This window comes from Dermacentor silvarum, chromosome 1 (assembly GCF_013339745.2).
Source record: "Dermacentor silvarum isolate Dsil-2018 chromosome 1, BIME_Dsil_1.4, whole genome shotgun sequence".
Classification (NCBI taxonomy): Eukaryota; Metazoa; Arthropoda; class Arachnida; order Ixodida; family Ixodidae; genus Dermacentor; species Dermacentor silvarum.
In genome coordinates, this window is record NC_051154.1 from 401,725,319 (window position 1) to 401,741,172 (window position 15,854).

At 46.9% G+C, this 15,854-nt stretch overlaps 2 protein-coding genes across 2 annotated transcripts; both read left to right on the forward strand.

Moving 5' to 3' along the window:
- The first annotated feature begins 284 nt into the window (after window positions 1–284).
- LOC119446723 (uncharacterized protein K02A2.6-like) lies at window positions 285–3,553 on the forward strand. Its single transcript, XM_037711249.1, has 2 exons — window positions 285–430; window positions 1,012–3,553. Exons 1-2 carry the CDS (start codon window positions 285–287, stop codon window positions 3,551–3,553), a joined length of 2,688 nt encoding a protein of 895 aa, XP_037567177.1.
- Window positions 3,554–4,471: 918 nt separating this feature from the next.
- Window positions 4,472–15,646, forward strand: LOC125943950 (uncharacterized). Its single transcript, XM_049663543.1, has 2 exons — window positions 4,472–5,493; window positions 15,454–15,646. The coding sequence occupies exons 1-2, from the start codon at window positions 4,571–4,573 to the stop codon at window positions 15,644–15,646; spliced, it is 1,116 nt and encodes a 371-aa protein (XP_049519500.1). The 5' UTR covers window positions 4,472–4,570.
- Window positions 15,647–15,854: the final 208 nt, after the last annotated feature.

A 15,854-nucleotide genomic window follows, 5' to 3' on the forward strand; every position in this document is an offset into this window, starting at 1 on the left:
AAGCCTTCACGAGGGTACAGGGTGTCGTGTTATGGGAACTCCTGACGCTTTCCAGAGAGGGCGCCACATACCTGGTTGGGAGCCCCACCGCTAGGAAGGCTGGGACGGCTACAAGGGGCTTGGGGAGAAGAGACTAACATGGCGTACAATAAACGTGTTGTTCATTAGTACTCGCCAGCTTCAGACGTCTCTCAATCTTCTTCCAACCCCTCGACAACACGACATGGTGGCAGCGGTAAACAAGAAGTCGCCTAGCACCCGGTGAGAGCCACGAAACGACCAACATGCCAGACGGAAGGGAAAACGACGCTCAACAAGCAGCGGCAGCGGGCCGGCAAAATGACGCCAGCTTTTTCAACCCGTTCGCCGTCGAACTGCCAGAGAAGTTGGATTTCCGAGACCCGAATGAATGGAAACGTTGGATCGCAAGGTGGGAACGCTATCGCATTGTGTCAGGACTTCACCTTCGTGATGTTGAAACACAGGTGAACTTTCGTGTACGCGATGGGGAAGGAAGCCGAAGACGTATTGGCGTCACTAAGCCTAACAGACGCCGACCTCGCGGACTACGCAACAGTGAAACGCAAGTTCGAGGGACACTTCATACCGTGCACAAACGTCATTTTCGAGAGGGCCAAGTTTAATCGCCGTAAGCAGGAAGCGAACGAGTCGGTCGAATCGTTTATCACAGACCTGCACAACCTCGCTGATACGTGTGAATACGGTTCACTGAAAGACGACCTCATTCGTGACCGGTTGGTTGTGGACTTTTGGACCTCGGTCTAAGTGAAAAGCTGCAACTAGACTCGAAACTCACACTTCAGTCTGCAGTGAAAATTGCACGGAACTCCGAATTCGTCAAAAAGCAACAAAACGAGCTACGCGACGCAACAGACGCGGTGCTTCGGTCGACGAGCTCCGACGCTCAAAAGAACGCCGCAACCATGGAGGCGCGCAGCGGAAACCAGCCAAACCTCCAGCGGTGCACTTCACTGGACGAAATTTGTGCAGGTGGTGCGGCAGTACACAGCAGCATTTCAAGAAGCAGTGTCCAGCCTTCGGAAAGCTCTGCAACAACTGTGGGAAAACTGGTCACTATGCAAAAGTATGCTTGTCGGGACGCCAGCAACCTATAGGGCAAAGGGCGTTCGGATCCAGCACAAAGAAATCAAGGACAGCAAACACGGAGGAAGTGTTTCTTGGTGAGGTCAGCGAGACAGACACCCTGGAACCCGAGGCAAGACCAGAGTTCTCCCAACTCTTCACAGGACTTGGTAAAATGAAAACTGTCTACAAGGTGACACTCAAAGCAAATGCTACGCCGTATGCAGTGACAACGCCTCGACGAGTGGCTGTTCCACTCCAGCCTAAAGTCGAACAAGAACTACGGAGAATGAAGGATCTTGGAGTGATCCAGCAGGTTTACCATGCGACACCATGGTGTGCACCTATGGTCATTTCAGCGAAACAGAATGGAGAGATCAGAATCTGCATTGACTACACTGAATTGAACCGCCAGCTGATCCGGGAAAGGGTCATCATGCCTACAGTTGAAGAAAACTTGGCGAAGCTGGCCAATGCAAAAGTTTTCAGCAAGCTTGATGCAAATTCTGGCTACTGGCAGACACCCCTCGCACCAGAGTCGCAGGACTTGACCACATTTATCACGCCGTTTGGGAGATTTCAGTTCCTGCGATTACCTTTTGGCATTGCGACAGCGCCAGAGTTCTTTCAGCGAGAGATGCTTCGCATTCTTGAGGGACTCCCCGGAATAGCATGCCACCAGGACGACGTCGTCGTTTATGGGAAGAACCAGGTGGAGCACAACGCAAACCTCACAGCACTGCTTCAGAGGCTCAAGGGCGCAGGAATGACTCTAAATCCACACAAGTGTGAATTCAGCAAAAGAAGAGTCAAGTTTCTCGGGCACATCTTGAATGAAGCGGGTATCGCTGGTGACCAGGAGAAAACTGAAGCCATCAGAAAGATGCCACTGCCAGAGAACACCACCGAGCTCAGGTCGTTCCTGGGCATGGTCAACCAGCTGGCAAAATTTCTCCCGGGACTGGCCGAGAATACAAAACCTTTGCGAGACCTGCTGCTGGATGAAGCAGTTTGGGTTTGGCACCAGACTCAACAAGAAGCCTTCTATCGGGTCAAGGATGACCTAACGACAAAACCAGTGTTGTGCTACTACGATTCACAAAGGCCTCTGACGATATCAGCTGATGCCTCCTCCTATGGCTTGGGAGCTGTTCTGCTCCAAACAAATGACGGCAAGCGGCAGCCAGTGGCATACGCTTCCAGGGCAATGACACCGACAGAACAAAAGTATGCTCAGGTGGAGAAGGAGGCACTTGCCATAACATGGGCGTGTGAACGTTTCAGGATGTATGTGCTCGGTCTGCAGTTCAGTATAGAGACTGATCACAAACCCTTGGTGCCTTTGTTCTCAACAAAACGCATTGACGAAATGACACCACGACTGCAGCGCTTTCGCATGCGTGTGCTTGAGTATGACTTCACGATTTCACACATACCAGGAAAGGACATGCACACAGCTGATGTCTTGTCGCGCAAACCGCTGCAGTGCTCCGGCAAACACCTTGCATCCGTCATAGAAGAGTATGAACTTCTGACCATTGAGCAGCTGCCAGCATCAACTGAGATGCTGAACAGGTCCAAGATCGAGCTGCAAAAAGATGCAACGACATCACTGGTCATGCACTACTGCACTACCAAATGGCCAAAAGCAGAAATGCTGGCACCTGAGGTGCGCAAGTATGCAAGTGTGGCCGATGAACTGTCTGTCGTACAGGGACTTTTACTTCGGGGCACAAGGATAGTCTTTCCCCCTTCATTACGCAAAGAAGTTCTGCAGCGACTACGCACTGGACACCAAGGCGTTGTGAGATGCCGAGCAAGAGCACGGGAGTCTTCGTGGTGGCCAGCAATCAGCCAGGACGTTGAAACGTACGTGAGGAGATGCGCAACCTGCACAAAGCACCGTCCTGTGGCAAATGAAGACTTGCTTCAGACACCAATCCCAGAACGCCCGTGGCAAGTGGTAGGTACAGACTTGTTCCACCACGAAGGGAGGAACTACATAGTAGCTGTTGACTACTACTCAAGGTTTTTTGAACTGGAAGAGCTTTGTGGAACGCAAACCAAACATGTGGTGCAGTTCCTTAGTAATTTGTTCGCTCGCTATGGCATTACGGACATTTTGAGGTCCGACAATGGCCCGCAGTACAGCTCACTCGAGTTCCTGCAATTTATGAGCAGTTGGGGTGTAAGACATGTGACCTCCAGCCCGCATTACGCGCAAAGCAATGGTGAAGCTGAGAGAGCAGTCCAGACTGCCAAGAACATCATCCGTGAATCCACGAATGTTGCGGAATGCCTCTTTGTCCACAGAGCTACACCTGGACCCGAGGGTTACTCGCCAGCTGAGCTTCTCATGGGCCGCAAGCTCAAAACAAACGTCCCTACTCTGCCTGAAATACTTGAGCCCAAGTGGGAATACCAGAATCAGTTCCAGGCAAAACAATGAAGCCAAACTCTACAACAGGAGGCGTAAAACAAGAGACAGGCCACCGCTAAAGCCAGGTACAGTTGTTCAGATCAGAGAAGGGAACCAACAACAAGGAACCATCGTTGGAGAGTCAACCGCACCGAGATCGTATGTTGTGCAAACGGCCAAAGAAAACGTTCGTCGCACAAAAGCACATCTGCAAGGAGTTCCAGAAGCTGCACCACCGAACCAAGCAGGAACGGGCTGTTCTGAAGAAGCCAACTACACCACCCGCAGTGGCCGAGCCATTAGACCACCGCAACGCCTGAACCTATGAGCAAGCTGAGGGCTTGTCTTCTCAAAAGGGGAAGGTGTCGTGTTATGGGAACTCCTGACGCTTTCCAGAGAGGGCGCCACATACCTGGTTGGGAGCCCCACCGCTAGGAAGGCTGGGACGGCTACAAGGGGCTTGGGGAGAAGAGACTAACATGGCGTACAATAAACGTGTTGTTCATTAGTACTCGCCAGCTTCAGACGTCTCTCAATCTTCTTCCGACCCCTTGACAACACGACACAGGAAAACACAACCACCTCAAGATAACAGCCATGCGCGACGGCACATTATCACGCTGAACAGATTCGCCGGGCTTCGGCGCTTGGTGAAGACAGACGCATTCGCCCGTGTGCAACACCTCATCCCCACTGAAGAAGGGGGGGGGGATGTTCCCAGATGGTCCACACTGCAACACGAACGCACTTTCGAGTGTTGTCAAACTTTTGACGCGAAAGGTGCACTGACACTTCCAAATTCCCGCTTTAGATTTCCAATTCCGGAACATTGCGGGTTTAATGTTTGTTATGTACTGACGTCACATGTACATTTCATCGCTTATCACCCACGCAAGCAGCGGTGGCCTTATCACGAGTTTCACTCATGCTATAAATGGAGTGTGCGTCAATAAACCTACGTTCATTTCACCACTGGGCGTCCGACTGATTTACTACATTGGCGACGAGGCGGACCGGCCCGGCGAGGCCGCCGTTAAAGAAGGCGGGATGGCTGTCGGCAAGATCGGCGAGTATCGTCTTGGCACGGGCGCGTCTTGGGATGAGTACGTCGAGCGGTTGGAAATGTTTTGCGACGCGAACAAGATAACAACGGACGAGCAGAAAAGAGCAGTTCTGCTGAGTTGTTGCGGCGAAGCAGCGTACGGGCTCATCGTAACCCTGGTGAAGCCAGTAAGACCGACCATGGCAAGCTACGACGAAATCAAGACGGCCGTTCGCAAGCACCTGCATCCGAGGCCTTCCGAGCTGCACGCAAGGTTTTTGTTCTACAGGAGAAACCAGGCGGCTGATGAATCGGTGGCAGACTACGTCACGGCTCTGCGGAAGCTAAAGGAAGACTGCGGTTTTGGTGACAAGCAACTACCGCTGGACGTCATGATGCGAGATCGTTTCGTGTGCGGCATCAAGAACGAAGCAGTCCAGCAGAGACTTCTCGCCGAGCCCAACCTTACGTTCCAGGTCGCGTACGACATGGCCGTGAAAGCTGAGGCTACAGCAAAGCAGCAGCGAGACATACGCAACCAGGGACGAGACGAGACAAAAGACAGCCAGGGCCTAATTCAAGCAACTCGCACGAAGCAAGACACCGCAGCGGAAGAGTCCAGTTGCTATCGCTGCAACGGTAAGCACGCTCCGCATTTATGCAGTTTTAGAAAGGCGGCATGTTTCAAGTGCAAGAAAATCGGACACATTGCGAAAGCCTGTCGTTCGAAAGACGAAGTTAGAAAGTTTCAAAGAAAAACTTCACACGAGCAGAAGAAAAAAGAGAGTAAAAGCAAGGGCGCCTACGAAATGACCGAATTATTTTCCCTCTGCGAGGTGAATGAGCAAGAAAAAAATTCATGGTTGAAGTACAGATTGAAGGGCAGAATGTACCCATGGAAATTGATTCTGGAGCATCGTGCTCAATTGTGAGTGAAGAAACGTTTCGCTCTATCGAGGGAAAGCAAAGTAAAATACCCCTTCGAGAGTCAAGCACAACGCTCGTAACCTGGTCAAAAGAGGCGTTGCCTGTAGTTGGTCGCGCAAGTGTTGTGGTGGAATTCAAGGGTCGGACGGCAAAGCTGCCTTTGTTGGTAGTGAAGAGAAGCGGTAACAGTTTGCTTGGGCGGAACTGGTTTAGGCCGTTGGGCATTGGGCTGCATGGAATTCAGCAACTGAATGTTGAAGACGTCACTTCACGATTTTCTGAGGTGTTTCGCAGTGACCTTCCTGGCTTCAATGGACCGCCAGTACATAACAATGTTCTTAAAACTTTTGACGCGAAAGGTGCATCAATTTTCTAAAGTTGTACATCGGACCATACAACGAGACAAGCTAAATCAACACATTATCAGCCAAGTTGACAAAGCACGCAGCGAGGTCCCATGAGACGCAGCGTTGTGGCGATTTATTTGTGCTGTCATGCCACAGAGAAGAATATCAACATTTTTTTCACCTGCACCAAAGCGTCCATGTCAAGAACGGCTGTTGAGTCGGACCAGAAGTGCGTTTCGTAGTCTGTCGATGTGTCTCTCTGCACACTCTGCATGAGCCGGGCTGCCGTCAGAGCTCCCAACTGTTCTAATCGCGGAAGCATTAACCTTTTCAGTGGTGCCACTCTTGATTTCGCGATAACCACTCGACGTACCTTCAGAATTATCTGCCTCTGTTCGTTCATAAACTGCAGCTCCATATGCCAATGTGCTGCCATCTGAAAAAAAAAGAAAACATGGAAGAGTTGGTTTGCACGACGGTTTCGCAGTAGCGATTGTACTTGGAACAACTATTATGTTCAAATAACGAAGATCGTGCAAACTTTTTAACTGAACGGTAAGACCGTAATTTTTTTCTTGCAGACACCTAGGAGGATTAACTACTTGCTTTTTCTTTTTCAATAGTTCTAATTTTCTGCGCATTTATGTTGAAGTACGAGAAATCCAGGGATTCTCACGTTTTACCTTCTTAATAATGCTTGGCACGAAACGGTCAATACACATCAATACGAGATCCTTGAAGGAAATCCACAAATCGTCTACATTTGCTGTTGACTTTGAAAAGCGATCAAAATTAAAGGCTAAGATATCGACTATCGATGGGTCATCTGCGCGTGAGAAGTTAAGAAAACAAAAGTGGTTTTCGATTTCTGTCGATAGCAGTATCAGATAAAGTAAGGAGCACGGCCTTGTGATCGGAGATTCCCGTGACAATTTCGCATTTTGATTTAGTACTAATACATCCCCTCACAAAAAAGAGATCTAGTATAGACTTATACTGTCGTTTATCCTAGTGTACTCGCCAACAACTTAAGATAAATCAAAAGCAAATGCTATGTTGGATATAGCATCACCTGTTTTGTCGTTATGGTTTACGAGGGACATTGTGGACCAGTCAATATTAGGCAGGTTGAAATCGCCAGCAAGAATTACCAGATCGCCATGTTTTATATACGTGTTCATGTGAACTTTTAAATCATCCAAAACTGACAGGGAAGAGGAAGGGGGCCTGTACATCACGCCAATGATGTAGCTAATTCTACCCCAATGAGCTTACTAAAAATACACTCGACATTTGACACAACAGGCATCCTGAAAACTCGTAATGATTTTTTATAGATAATACAGACGCCACCACCTCTACCAATGCGGTCTTTGCGGAGTACACATTGTACCCAGCAGGCACGAATTCGCGGTCAAAAATTCCATCATGTAACCAAGTTTCAGTCAGCACAGGAATGTCAGAATTGTTAGAAAGAAGAAGCCCCTCAAGCTCGGTTGCCGTATTGATTACACTTCTCCAGTTAACGTTCAGGACTATCAAGGACGTAGTATCATGTTGTGTCTGTCACTTATTTTTCCTTTTGGTCAAACTGATACGCCCTCTTTTCTCTGTATCCCAGGCATACAGAACACCGTCTATGCTTATGTTATCGAAGACGCTTTACTAAGTGCCGTTTGCTTTTTCTTCCGCTGCACTGTCCCACAAAACTTTACGCACATCACGAACGCGCTTTGAAAAGTCTTCGGATAAAGACAACGACGAGCCTTTTAGTTTGTGGGATGCATGTAAAATGGACGTTTTTCTCGATAGTCAAGTAATTTTATAATAACCGGTCTACATTTCCCATTAGATTTACGCCCAATCCTATGAAGTCTGAATACCTGTAGGCGTTATACCTATCTTCTTTGTTATTAGGTAGTCCTTTATCTTCTCAAGTTCTTCAAACGTCTCGTTTCCCGACTTTTCTAAACCATAAACAATAAGGTTATTGAGATGGCTTCGGTTTTCTAATTCATACACCTTATTTGTGAGAAATGATAATTGATTGATGTGTGGCGTTTAATGGCGCAAGGGCCAAGTATGGCCAAAGAGCGCCATGACAAATGACAATGAATTGTTCCTGTATTATAAATGAAGTCATTGAGTTGAGTTACAAATGTAAATGTAGCGTGGCTGTAAAGAGGCCTAAGAACGGGTCGCTGTAAACTGCGTAAAATATAATTACAATGATTTATAACAAAATAAAAAGTACATAAAAGTTTCACTACGATAAACTGATCTAATAAAGACATAGAATAACAACTGTCTCCACAGGGCTCTTGAAGTAGAGAGCTCAGAGGCATGTTCTATAAAGAGTAATGTCACTGCAGCTACAGCCTTGAAGGCGAGGGTCATATGACCCGGTCAAATTATTTCTAAGACGTTCACTTCATCTAAAAAGCTAAAAACTGTTTCCAGGTTAAAATGCGGTTCGTTACTAAGAAAAAATGCTGGGTGAAGTGCAATTTGCTGGCGATACGCAGAATGGAAGTACTTTTTACGCTGAGTTTCTAATTCTCTGCACTGGACGCTTCCCGAAACAAATGGCGCGCCTTCCAAACGACGTGTTCCCTGGTGGAACGATGAATGTAGGGAAGCGCGAAAGAAGCAAAATAAGGCTTGGAATCGCCTCCGCGACTCTCCGACTACAGAGAATCTTACAAGCTTCAAGAAAATAAAGTCTGAAGGAAGAAGAACACGCCGCCGTGCCAAAAGGGAAAGCTGGCAGAGATACATCTCTAGCATCAATTCTTATACAGATGAAAGAAAAGCTTGGACAAGGGTAAACAAGATAAAAGGCCGTGAAACTCACCCTCCACCATTAGTGAATACACAAGGAGACACTCTTGAAGCCCAAGCTAATTCTCTAGGAGAACATTTTGAGTACATTTCCAGTTCATCCCATTATTCAGATACATTCCTGAGACACAAGCGACAAGCAGAGCGACTGCCTCTGGATCGGAAAGGAGAAAGAAATGAACCTTACAACCGTCCGTTTAACATGGCAGAATTTCAGGCTGCACTAAATTGTTGTAATAAATCGGCCCCCGGAAACATCGAATAGTTTACGAGATGATAAAACAGTTACACCCCGAAGCACACAAAACACTCCTATCGCTTTTCAACGCCATTTTCTCTGCCAGCTATATTCCGTCCGCCTGGAAGGAAGCAATCATAATACCTATTCTTAAAGAAGGCAAGGACCCGTGTTCGGCCAGCAGCTATAGGCCTATAGCCCTGACAAGCTGCTTATGCAAACTCTTTGAGAAAATGGTAAATCGACGCCTGATCCATTATCTTGAAATCAACAAAATAATAGACCCCTTGCAGTGTGGTTTTAGGGAGGGTAGATCCACAACTGATCACCTTGTCCGCATCGAGGCGAATATCCGAGATGCCTTCGTGCACAAACAGTTTTTATTATCGGTATTTTTAGATATGGAGAAGGCATATGACACAACTTGGTGTTTTGGAATTCTCCTTGATCTGGCTGGAATGGGAGTCCGAGGCAACCTGTTGAACGTGATTCAAAGCTATCTATCTAACCGCACGTTCCGTGTTAGGGTTGTCAATATCCTATCTCGTCCATTTACTCATGAAACAGGTGTACCTCAAGGTGGTGTGCTGAGCTGTACTCTCTTCGTTGTGAAAATGAACTGGCTCCACGCTGTCGTACCTCGTACAATGTTTTATTCTGTGTATGTGGATGACGTGCAAATAGGTTTTAGATCATGTAACATTTCTATCTGTGAGCGACATGTACAGCTTGGGTTAAACAAAGTATGTAAATGGGCTGACGAGAATGGATTTAAACTGAACCCTCAAAAAAGCACTTGCGTTCTTTTCTCGAACAAGAGAGGTATACTACCTGACCCCTGTATTCATCTTAATGGACAGCGGCTATCTGTGAGCCATGAACATAAATTTTTAGGCCTCATTTTAGATTCTAAATTAACATTTATCCCCCATTTGAAATATCTGAAAGCGAAGTGTTTGAAGACAATGAATCTACTGAAGCTATTGTCCCGGACATCACGGGGAAGCGACAGGAGATGCCTTTTGAGCCTCTACAAAAGTCTCATAAGGTCGCGCCTCGACTACGGAGCTATAGTATATAATTCCGCTGCACGCAGTGCTTTGAAGATTCTAGATTCCGTTCACCACTTAGGCATCCGTCTTGCTACAGGTGCCTTCAGGACTAGTCCTGTAGAAAGCCTGTACGTTGAATCAAACGAGTGGTCACTACATCTCCAAAGGACTTACTTAAGTTTTGCCTACGCCCTGAAGGTTGAATCAGATAGCCAGCATCCATGTCATTCTACCATTCGCGACTTGTCCACGGCCAGGCTGTTCCGTAACCGCCCGGCCACTAGACCTCCTTTGTCACATCGGTTGGAAGCACTTTCAGAAGAAACAGGCGTCCCTCTTCTAAAGAATGTCCTAATGGCTCCTACTAGGCTTCCACCGCCTTGGCAGTGGCAGACCATCCAGTGCGATAGCTCTTTCGTAGAAATATCAAAATGGGCACCTGAAGCACACATACATTCGCATTTTCTTGAACTTAGGGAGAAGTATTCTTGCAGTGAATTTTATACGGACGCCTCCAAATCGTTTACTGGTGTTGCTTACGCAGCTTTGGGACCGTCTCTTTCAGTGTCCGGGGCACTAAATCCGCATACAAGTATTTTTACAGCGGAAGCATACGCAATCCTTTCAGCAGTCAAACACATAAAGCAAATGAATATTACAAAAGCCATTGTGTTCACAGACTCATTGAGCGTCGTTAGAGGTCTAATGAGTCTACGAAAACACAAGAATTCAGTTTATAACGAACTGTACAGCTTGATAAGCTCAGCTTACAAGGACAACCAAGTAATCATAATATGCTGGGTACCTGGCCATATAGGCATTAAAGGCAACGTAGCTGCAGACGAAAGTGCCACTTCAGTAGTTTTTGAACATACGAACAGAAACATAGCCATCCCTTCCACTGACCTAAAGCCTTTCTTGCGCCATGAATTACGAAAATATTGGCAAAGGCAGTGGGATAATCAAGTGCAAAATAAGCTACATGTAATCAAGCCAAGTATTGGGAAATGGATGTCCGAGGAAACAACAAGACACAAGGAAGTGCTTCTTTGCAGGTTAAGGATAGGACATACCTATGGAACACACTCGTATCTCCTTACAGGAAGTGATCCTCCGACATGTGATAGGTGTGACGACATACTTACAGTTCTCCATGTTCTTATCCAGTGCCCAGAAATAGAAGCTCAGGGGAAAAAGTACTTTTATCCCGCGTGTCGTGAGCACATCCCCCTTCACCCAGCATTCTTTCTTAGCCATGAGCGGCTTTTTGATTTTAATGCCGCCTTAAAGTTTTTAGGAGATGTAAACACGTTACAAGTCATCTGGCCAGGGTATCTGTAGCGCAGTCTCGACTTGCAGGCTGCAGCTGCAGTGCAAAAACATTTTACAACACGTGCCTCTCAGTCCTTGATTTCAAGGACCTCTTGAGGCAATAGTGCTATTGCATATACTTTATTATGTCACCGCTTTGTAACGAAACCTTTACGCTTATAGCTCACATCATTAGTCTTTGTCATTATTTTAACACTCATATTTTACGCAATTTATAGAGATTTGTTTTAGGCCTCTTTACAGCCACCTTTTATGTACCATTTGCATCCTACTGTCCACTCCATCCATAATACATTCAGAACCCATCACCATTTGTCATGGCGCTCTTTGGCCATAGCTGGCCCTTGCGCCATTAAACACTACACATCATCATCTGCACTGGACGAGGACATGGAGCACTGTAAGGGTGTCGCCACACCTTCGACATGATGGAGGATCACTTCCAGTCAATAGGTAAGAGTGGGTGCCGAAGGTGTGACCTATTCTTAATCGACAAAGGAGCACTTCTTTGTATCGTGCTGTTTTTTCGGATATCCAGTGCCCTAATTTAGGTTTGATCAAGTGCAGTTTATTGGATACCGTGGTGGCCCACTCTTTCTACCAGTGCTTCTTCAGCTTATGCCGTAAGTATGGTTTAATGTCTGGCCGGAATGGGTATGTTTATGTCAGTGTCGCTAAAAGCTACCGAGGTGGCGTTCTCGTCAGCATCTTCGTTGCCTTTTATACCACTGTGTCTAGGTACCCAGCATAGGATGATTACTTGTTTGCTCATATAAGCTGAGCAAGCAATGCATAGAGTTCGTGAAAGACAGTGTTTTTATGTTTTCCTAAACTCATTAGGGCTCGGACTACACTCAAGGAGCCCTTGAACACAACAGCCCTAGTGAGAGTCGTTTCAGTTATGTGTTTTACTGCAGAGCGGATCGCGTATGCTTCAGCCGTAAAAATACTGGTATGTGGGTTAAGTGTACCGGATTGTAAAAGCGATGGTCCTACAGCTGCGTAAGCAACACCGGCAGGTGACTTTGAAGCGTCTGTATAAAACTCAGCACAGGAATATTTCTCCTGAAGCTCAAGGAAATGTGAATGTATATGTGCCTCAGGTGCTTGTTTTGAAATTTCTACGAAAGAGATGTCACATTCGATAGTCTGCCACTCCCAAGGCGGTGGAAGCCGAGTAGGAGTCATTAGGACATTCTCTAGAAGAGGGACGTCTGTTTCTTCGGACAGTGCTTCCAACCGGAGAGACAGAGGAGGCCTAGTGGCTGAGCGGTTATGGAACAGCCTGGTCGTGGACAAATCGCGAGCAATTGAATGGCACGGATGATCTACATCTGATTTCACCTTCAAGGCGTAGGAGAGGCTTAAATATGTCCTTTGGAAGTGTAGAGACCATTCATTACATTCAACGTACAGGCTTCGTACAGGACTTGTTCTGAAGGCGCCTGTAGCAAGGCGGATACTCAAGTGGTGGATAGTATATAACATTTTCAAAGCACTAGGTGTAGCAGAATTATAGACTATGGCTGCGTAGTCAAGGCGTGGTCGTATTAGACTTTTTTATACAAGCTTAGGAGGCATCTTCTGTCGGCTCCCCAGGATGTGCGTGACAACAGCTTCAACAGGTTCATAGTCTTGAGGCACTTCGCTTTAAGGTACTTCAGATGGGAAATAAAGGTTACTTTATTGTCTAAGATGATACCTAAGAATGTATGCTCGGAGCTTAAAGATAGACGTTCCCCATGAAGGTCTATAGCGGGGTCTGGTAGTACACCTCTCTTGTTGGAGAAGAGTACGCATGTACTTTTTTGCGGGTTTAGCTTGAAACCATTCTCGTCCGCCCATTTAGACAATTTATTTAAGGCAAGCTGTACTTGTCGGTCGCAGGTACTCAGATTACATGATTTGAAACCCATTTGGATGTCATCCACATAAGAGAATAAAACATTGTACGTGGTATGCCAGTTTGGAGCGAGTTCATTTTGACAATAAATAAAGTACAGCTCAGCACACCACCTTGCGGTACACCAGCCTCCTGCGTGAATTGTCGAGACAGAACGTTACGAACTCTAACACGGAACGTGCGATCAGAGAGGTAGCTCTGAATCACATTTAACAAATTGCCTCGGACTCCCATTCCAGCCAGGTCACGGAGAATTCCAAAACGCCAAGTTGTGTCGTATGCCTTCTCCATGTCTAAAAATACTGATAGGAAAAACTGTTTGTGTACAAAGACATCACGGATATTGGTCTCGATGCGGACGAGGTGATCTATTGTGGATCTACCTTCCCTGAAACCGCATTATAAGCGATCGAGTATTTTGTTGCTTTCAAGAAAATGGACGAGGCGCCGGTTAATAATTTTTTCAAAGAGTTTGCATATACAACTTGTCGGAGCTATTGGCCTATTAGTTACTGGCCGAGGAAGGGTCCTTGCCTTCTTTGAGAATAGGAATTACGATTGCTTCTTTCCAGGCGGACGGAATGTAGCCGGCAGATAACATGTAGTTAAAGAGTGACAGTAGTGTTTTGTGGATTTCAGGGTGTAAGTGTTTTATCATTTCGTAAAGTATTCTGTCACTTCCTGGAGCAGACTTGTTACAACAATTGAGTGAAGCCTGAAACTCCGCCCTGCTAAAAGGACGATTGTATGCTTCATTGGCTGTGTCTTTCCGCCCCCGAGGTTGTCGCTCTGCTTGTCGCTGGTATCTTAGAAATGTATCTGTGTAATGGGATGTACTGGAAATGTGCTCGAAATGTGCTCCTAGACAATCAGCCTGGTCCTCAAGTGTGTCTCCTTGTGTGTTTACTAAAGGTACAGGATGGGTTTCGCGGCCTTTTATTTTCTTAACCCTGTTCCAGACTTTCCTTTCGTCTGTATAAGAATTAATGCTGGAGATGTATTTCTGCCAGCTTTCCCTTTTGGCGCGGCGGTGCGTTCTTCTACCTTCCGACTTTATTTTCTTGAATATGATGAGGTGTTCTGTAGTCGGAGAGTTACGGAGGTGATACCAAGCCTTATTTTGTTTCCTTCGCGCTTCCCTACATTCATCGTTCCACCAGGGAACACGTCGTTTAGAAGGCTATCCATTTGTTTGCGGGATACATATTGACGCTGCATTCAGAATAAATGCTGCTGTTAAGTATGCCACTGCATCGTCAATACTTAGCATACGAATGTTATCCCTGGTCAAATCTGTAAGGTCTCGGTATCGCTGCCACTCCGATGAGTCGACTTCCCACTGGGGCACATGTGGTGAGAATTCGTCTTGTTTTGTTAGTATTCAGATAATCGGAAAATGGTCACTCCCGTATGGATTGTTAACCACCTTCCATTCCAAGTAGGGCACGACTGTGCTTGACGCAATGCTTAAACCTATGCATGAAAATGTCTTGTTTGCGACGCTGTAAAAGGTTGGTTGTTTCTTATATAGCAAAACATGCACCTGTAGATAAGAGGAAATTTTCTATCAGGCGCCCTCTGGTATCACATCGAGAGTCGCCCCACAACGTATTATGTGCATTTAGGTCTCCAACGACAATGTAGGGTTCCGGAAGTTGTGCAATAAAGCTTTCAAATTCTGTTCTGGAGAGTTGATAGCTTGGCGGAATGTATAAAGAAGTAATTGTCAGCAGCTTACCAAAAAACACTGCTCTGACTGCAACTGCCTGAAGAGGCGTTTGAAGCTCTAAATGCTGGCAGGGTACACCCTTATCGACTATTATGGCGACACCGCCAGATGAGGCGAGAGCGTCGTTTCGGTTTTTGCGGTAAATGGCATATTGCCGCAGAAAGTTTGTGTGTGTAGAATTGAGGTTTGTCTCTTGCACACAGAGAACCCGTGGATTGAACTTGTGTAGGAGTTCCTTTATGTCGTCCAGATTGTGGAGTAGACCTCTAACGTTCCAATGTATTATTTGTGTAGCCATACTGGAAACGTATATTGCTGTCTGTCAAGAGCTAGACTGAATAGGCTCACGAGGCCTTTCCAGGCCCCGTGATACGTGATTTTTCTTTTTTCCCGGCGGGCTCTGTGGAGCTACGCCGTTCCTTCGGCGTTTGAGACACCGGAGGAGTGTTGGTTGCTTCCATCGCCTCTTCAGAGGCGCTGGAAGCCGCCCGCTCGGCAAGCACACTCGGGGGTTTTTAGGGCCTTTCTGCACGAGCAGTGGCCCTGGAACCTGCAGGGCCAGAAGTCTGCTGGCCCTTCTTGGCTGGGGGTGGAGCAGCGCTTGCTGCTCCTGCCAGGGGGACCTGATGGCGTGACCACTGTCACACTCCGTGTGACTCGGCTGGCCGCCGAAAGATGTGGTGCAGCCCCCCGGCGCGCCTCATCAGAGTAGGACGGATAAGACTGATTGAAAGCAGGAAAACGCTTGCGCGCTCCTGGAAAGGAGATGTTTAGTTTCACTTTGAGTTCTATTATGTCTTTTTCTTTCTTCCATGTCGGGCATGTTCGTGAGTAGGCGGGGAGGTCTCCGCCACAGTTGGCACAGTGGTTTGTGGAAGTGCACACTTCTGAGGAATGGTCTTTGGATGCACATTTTCCAC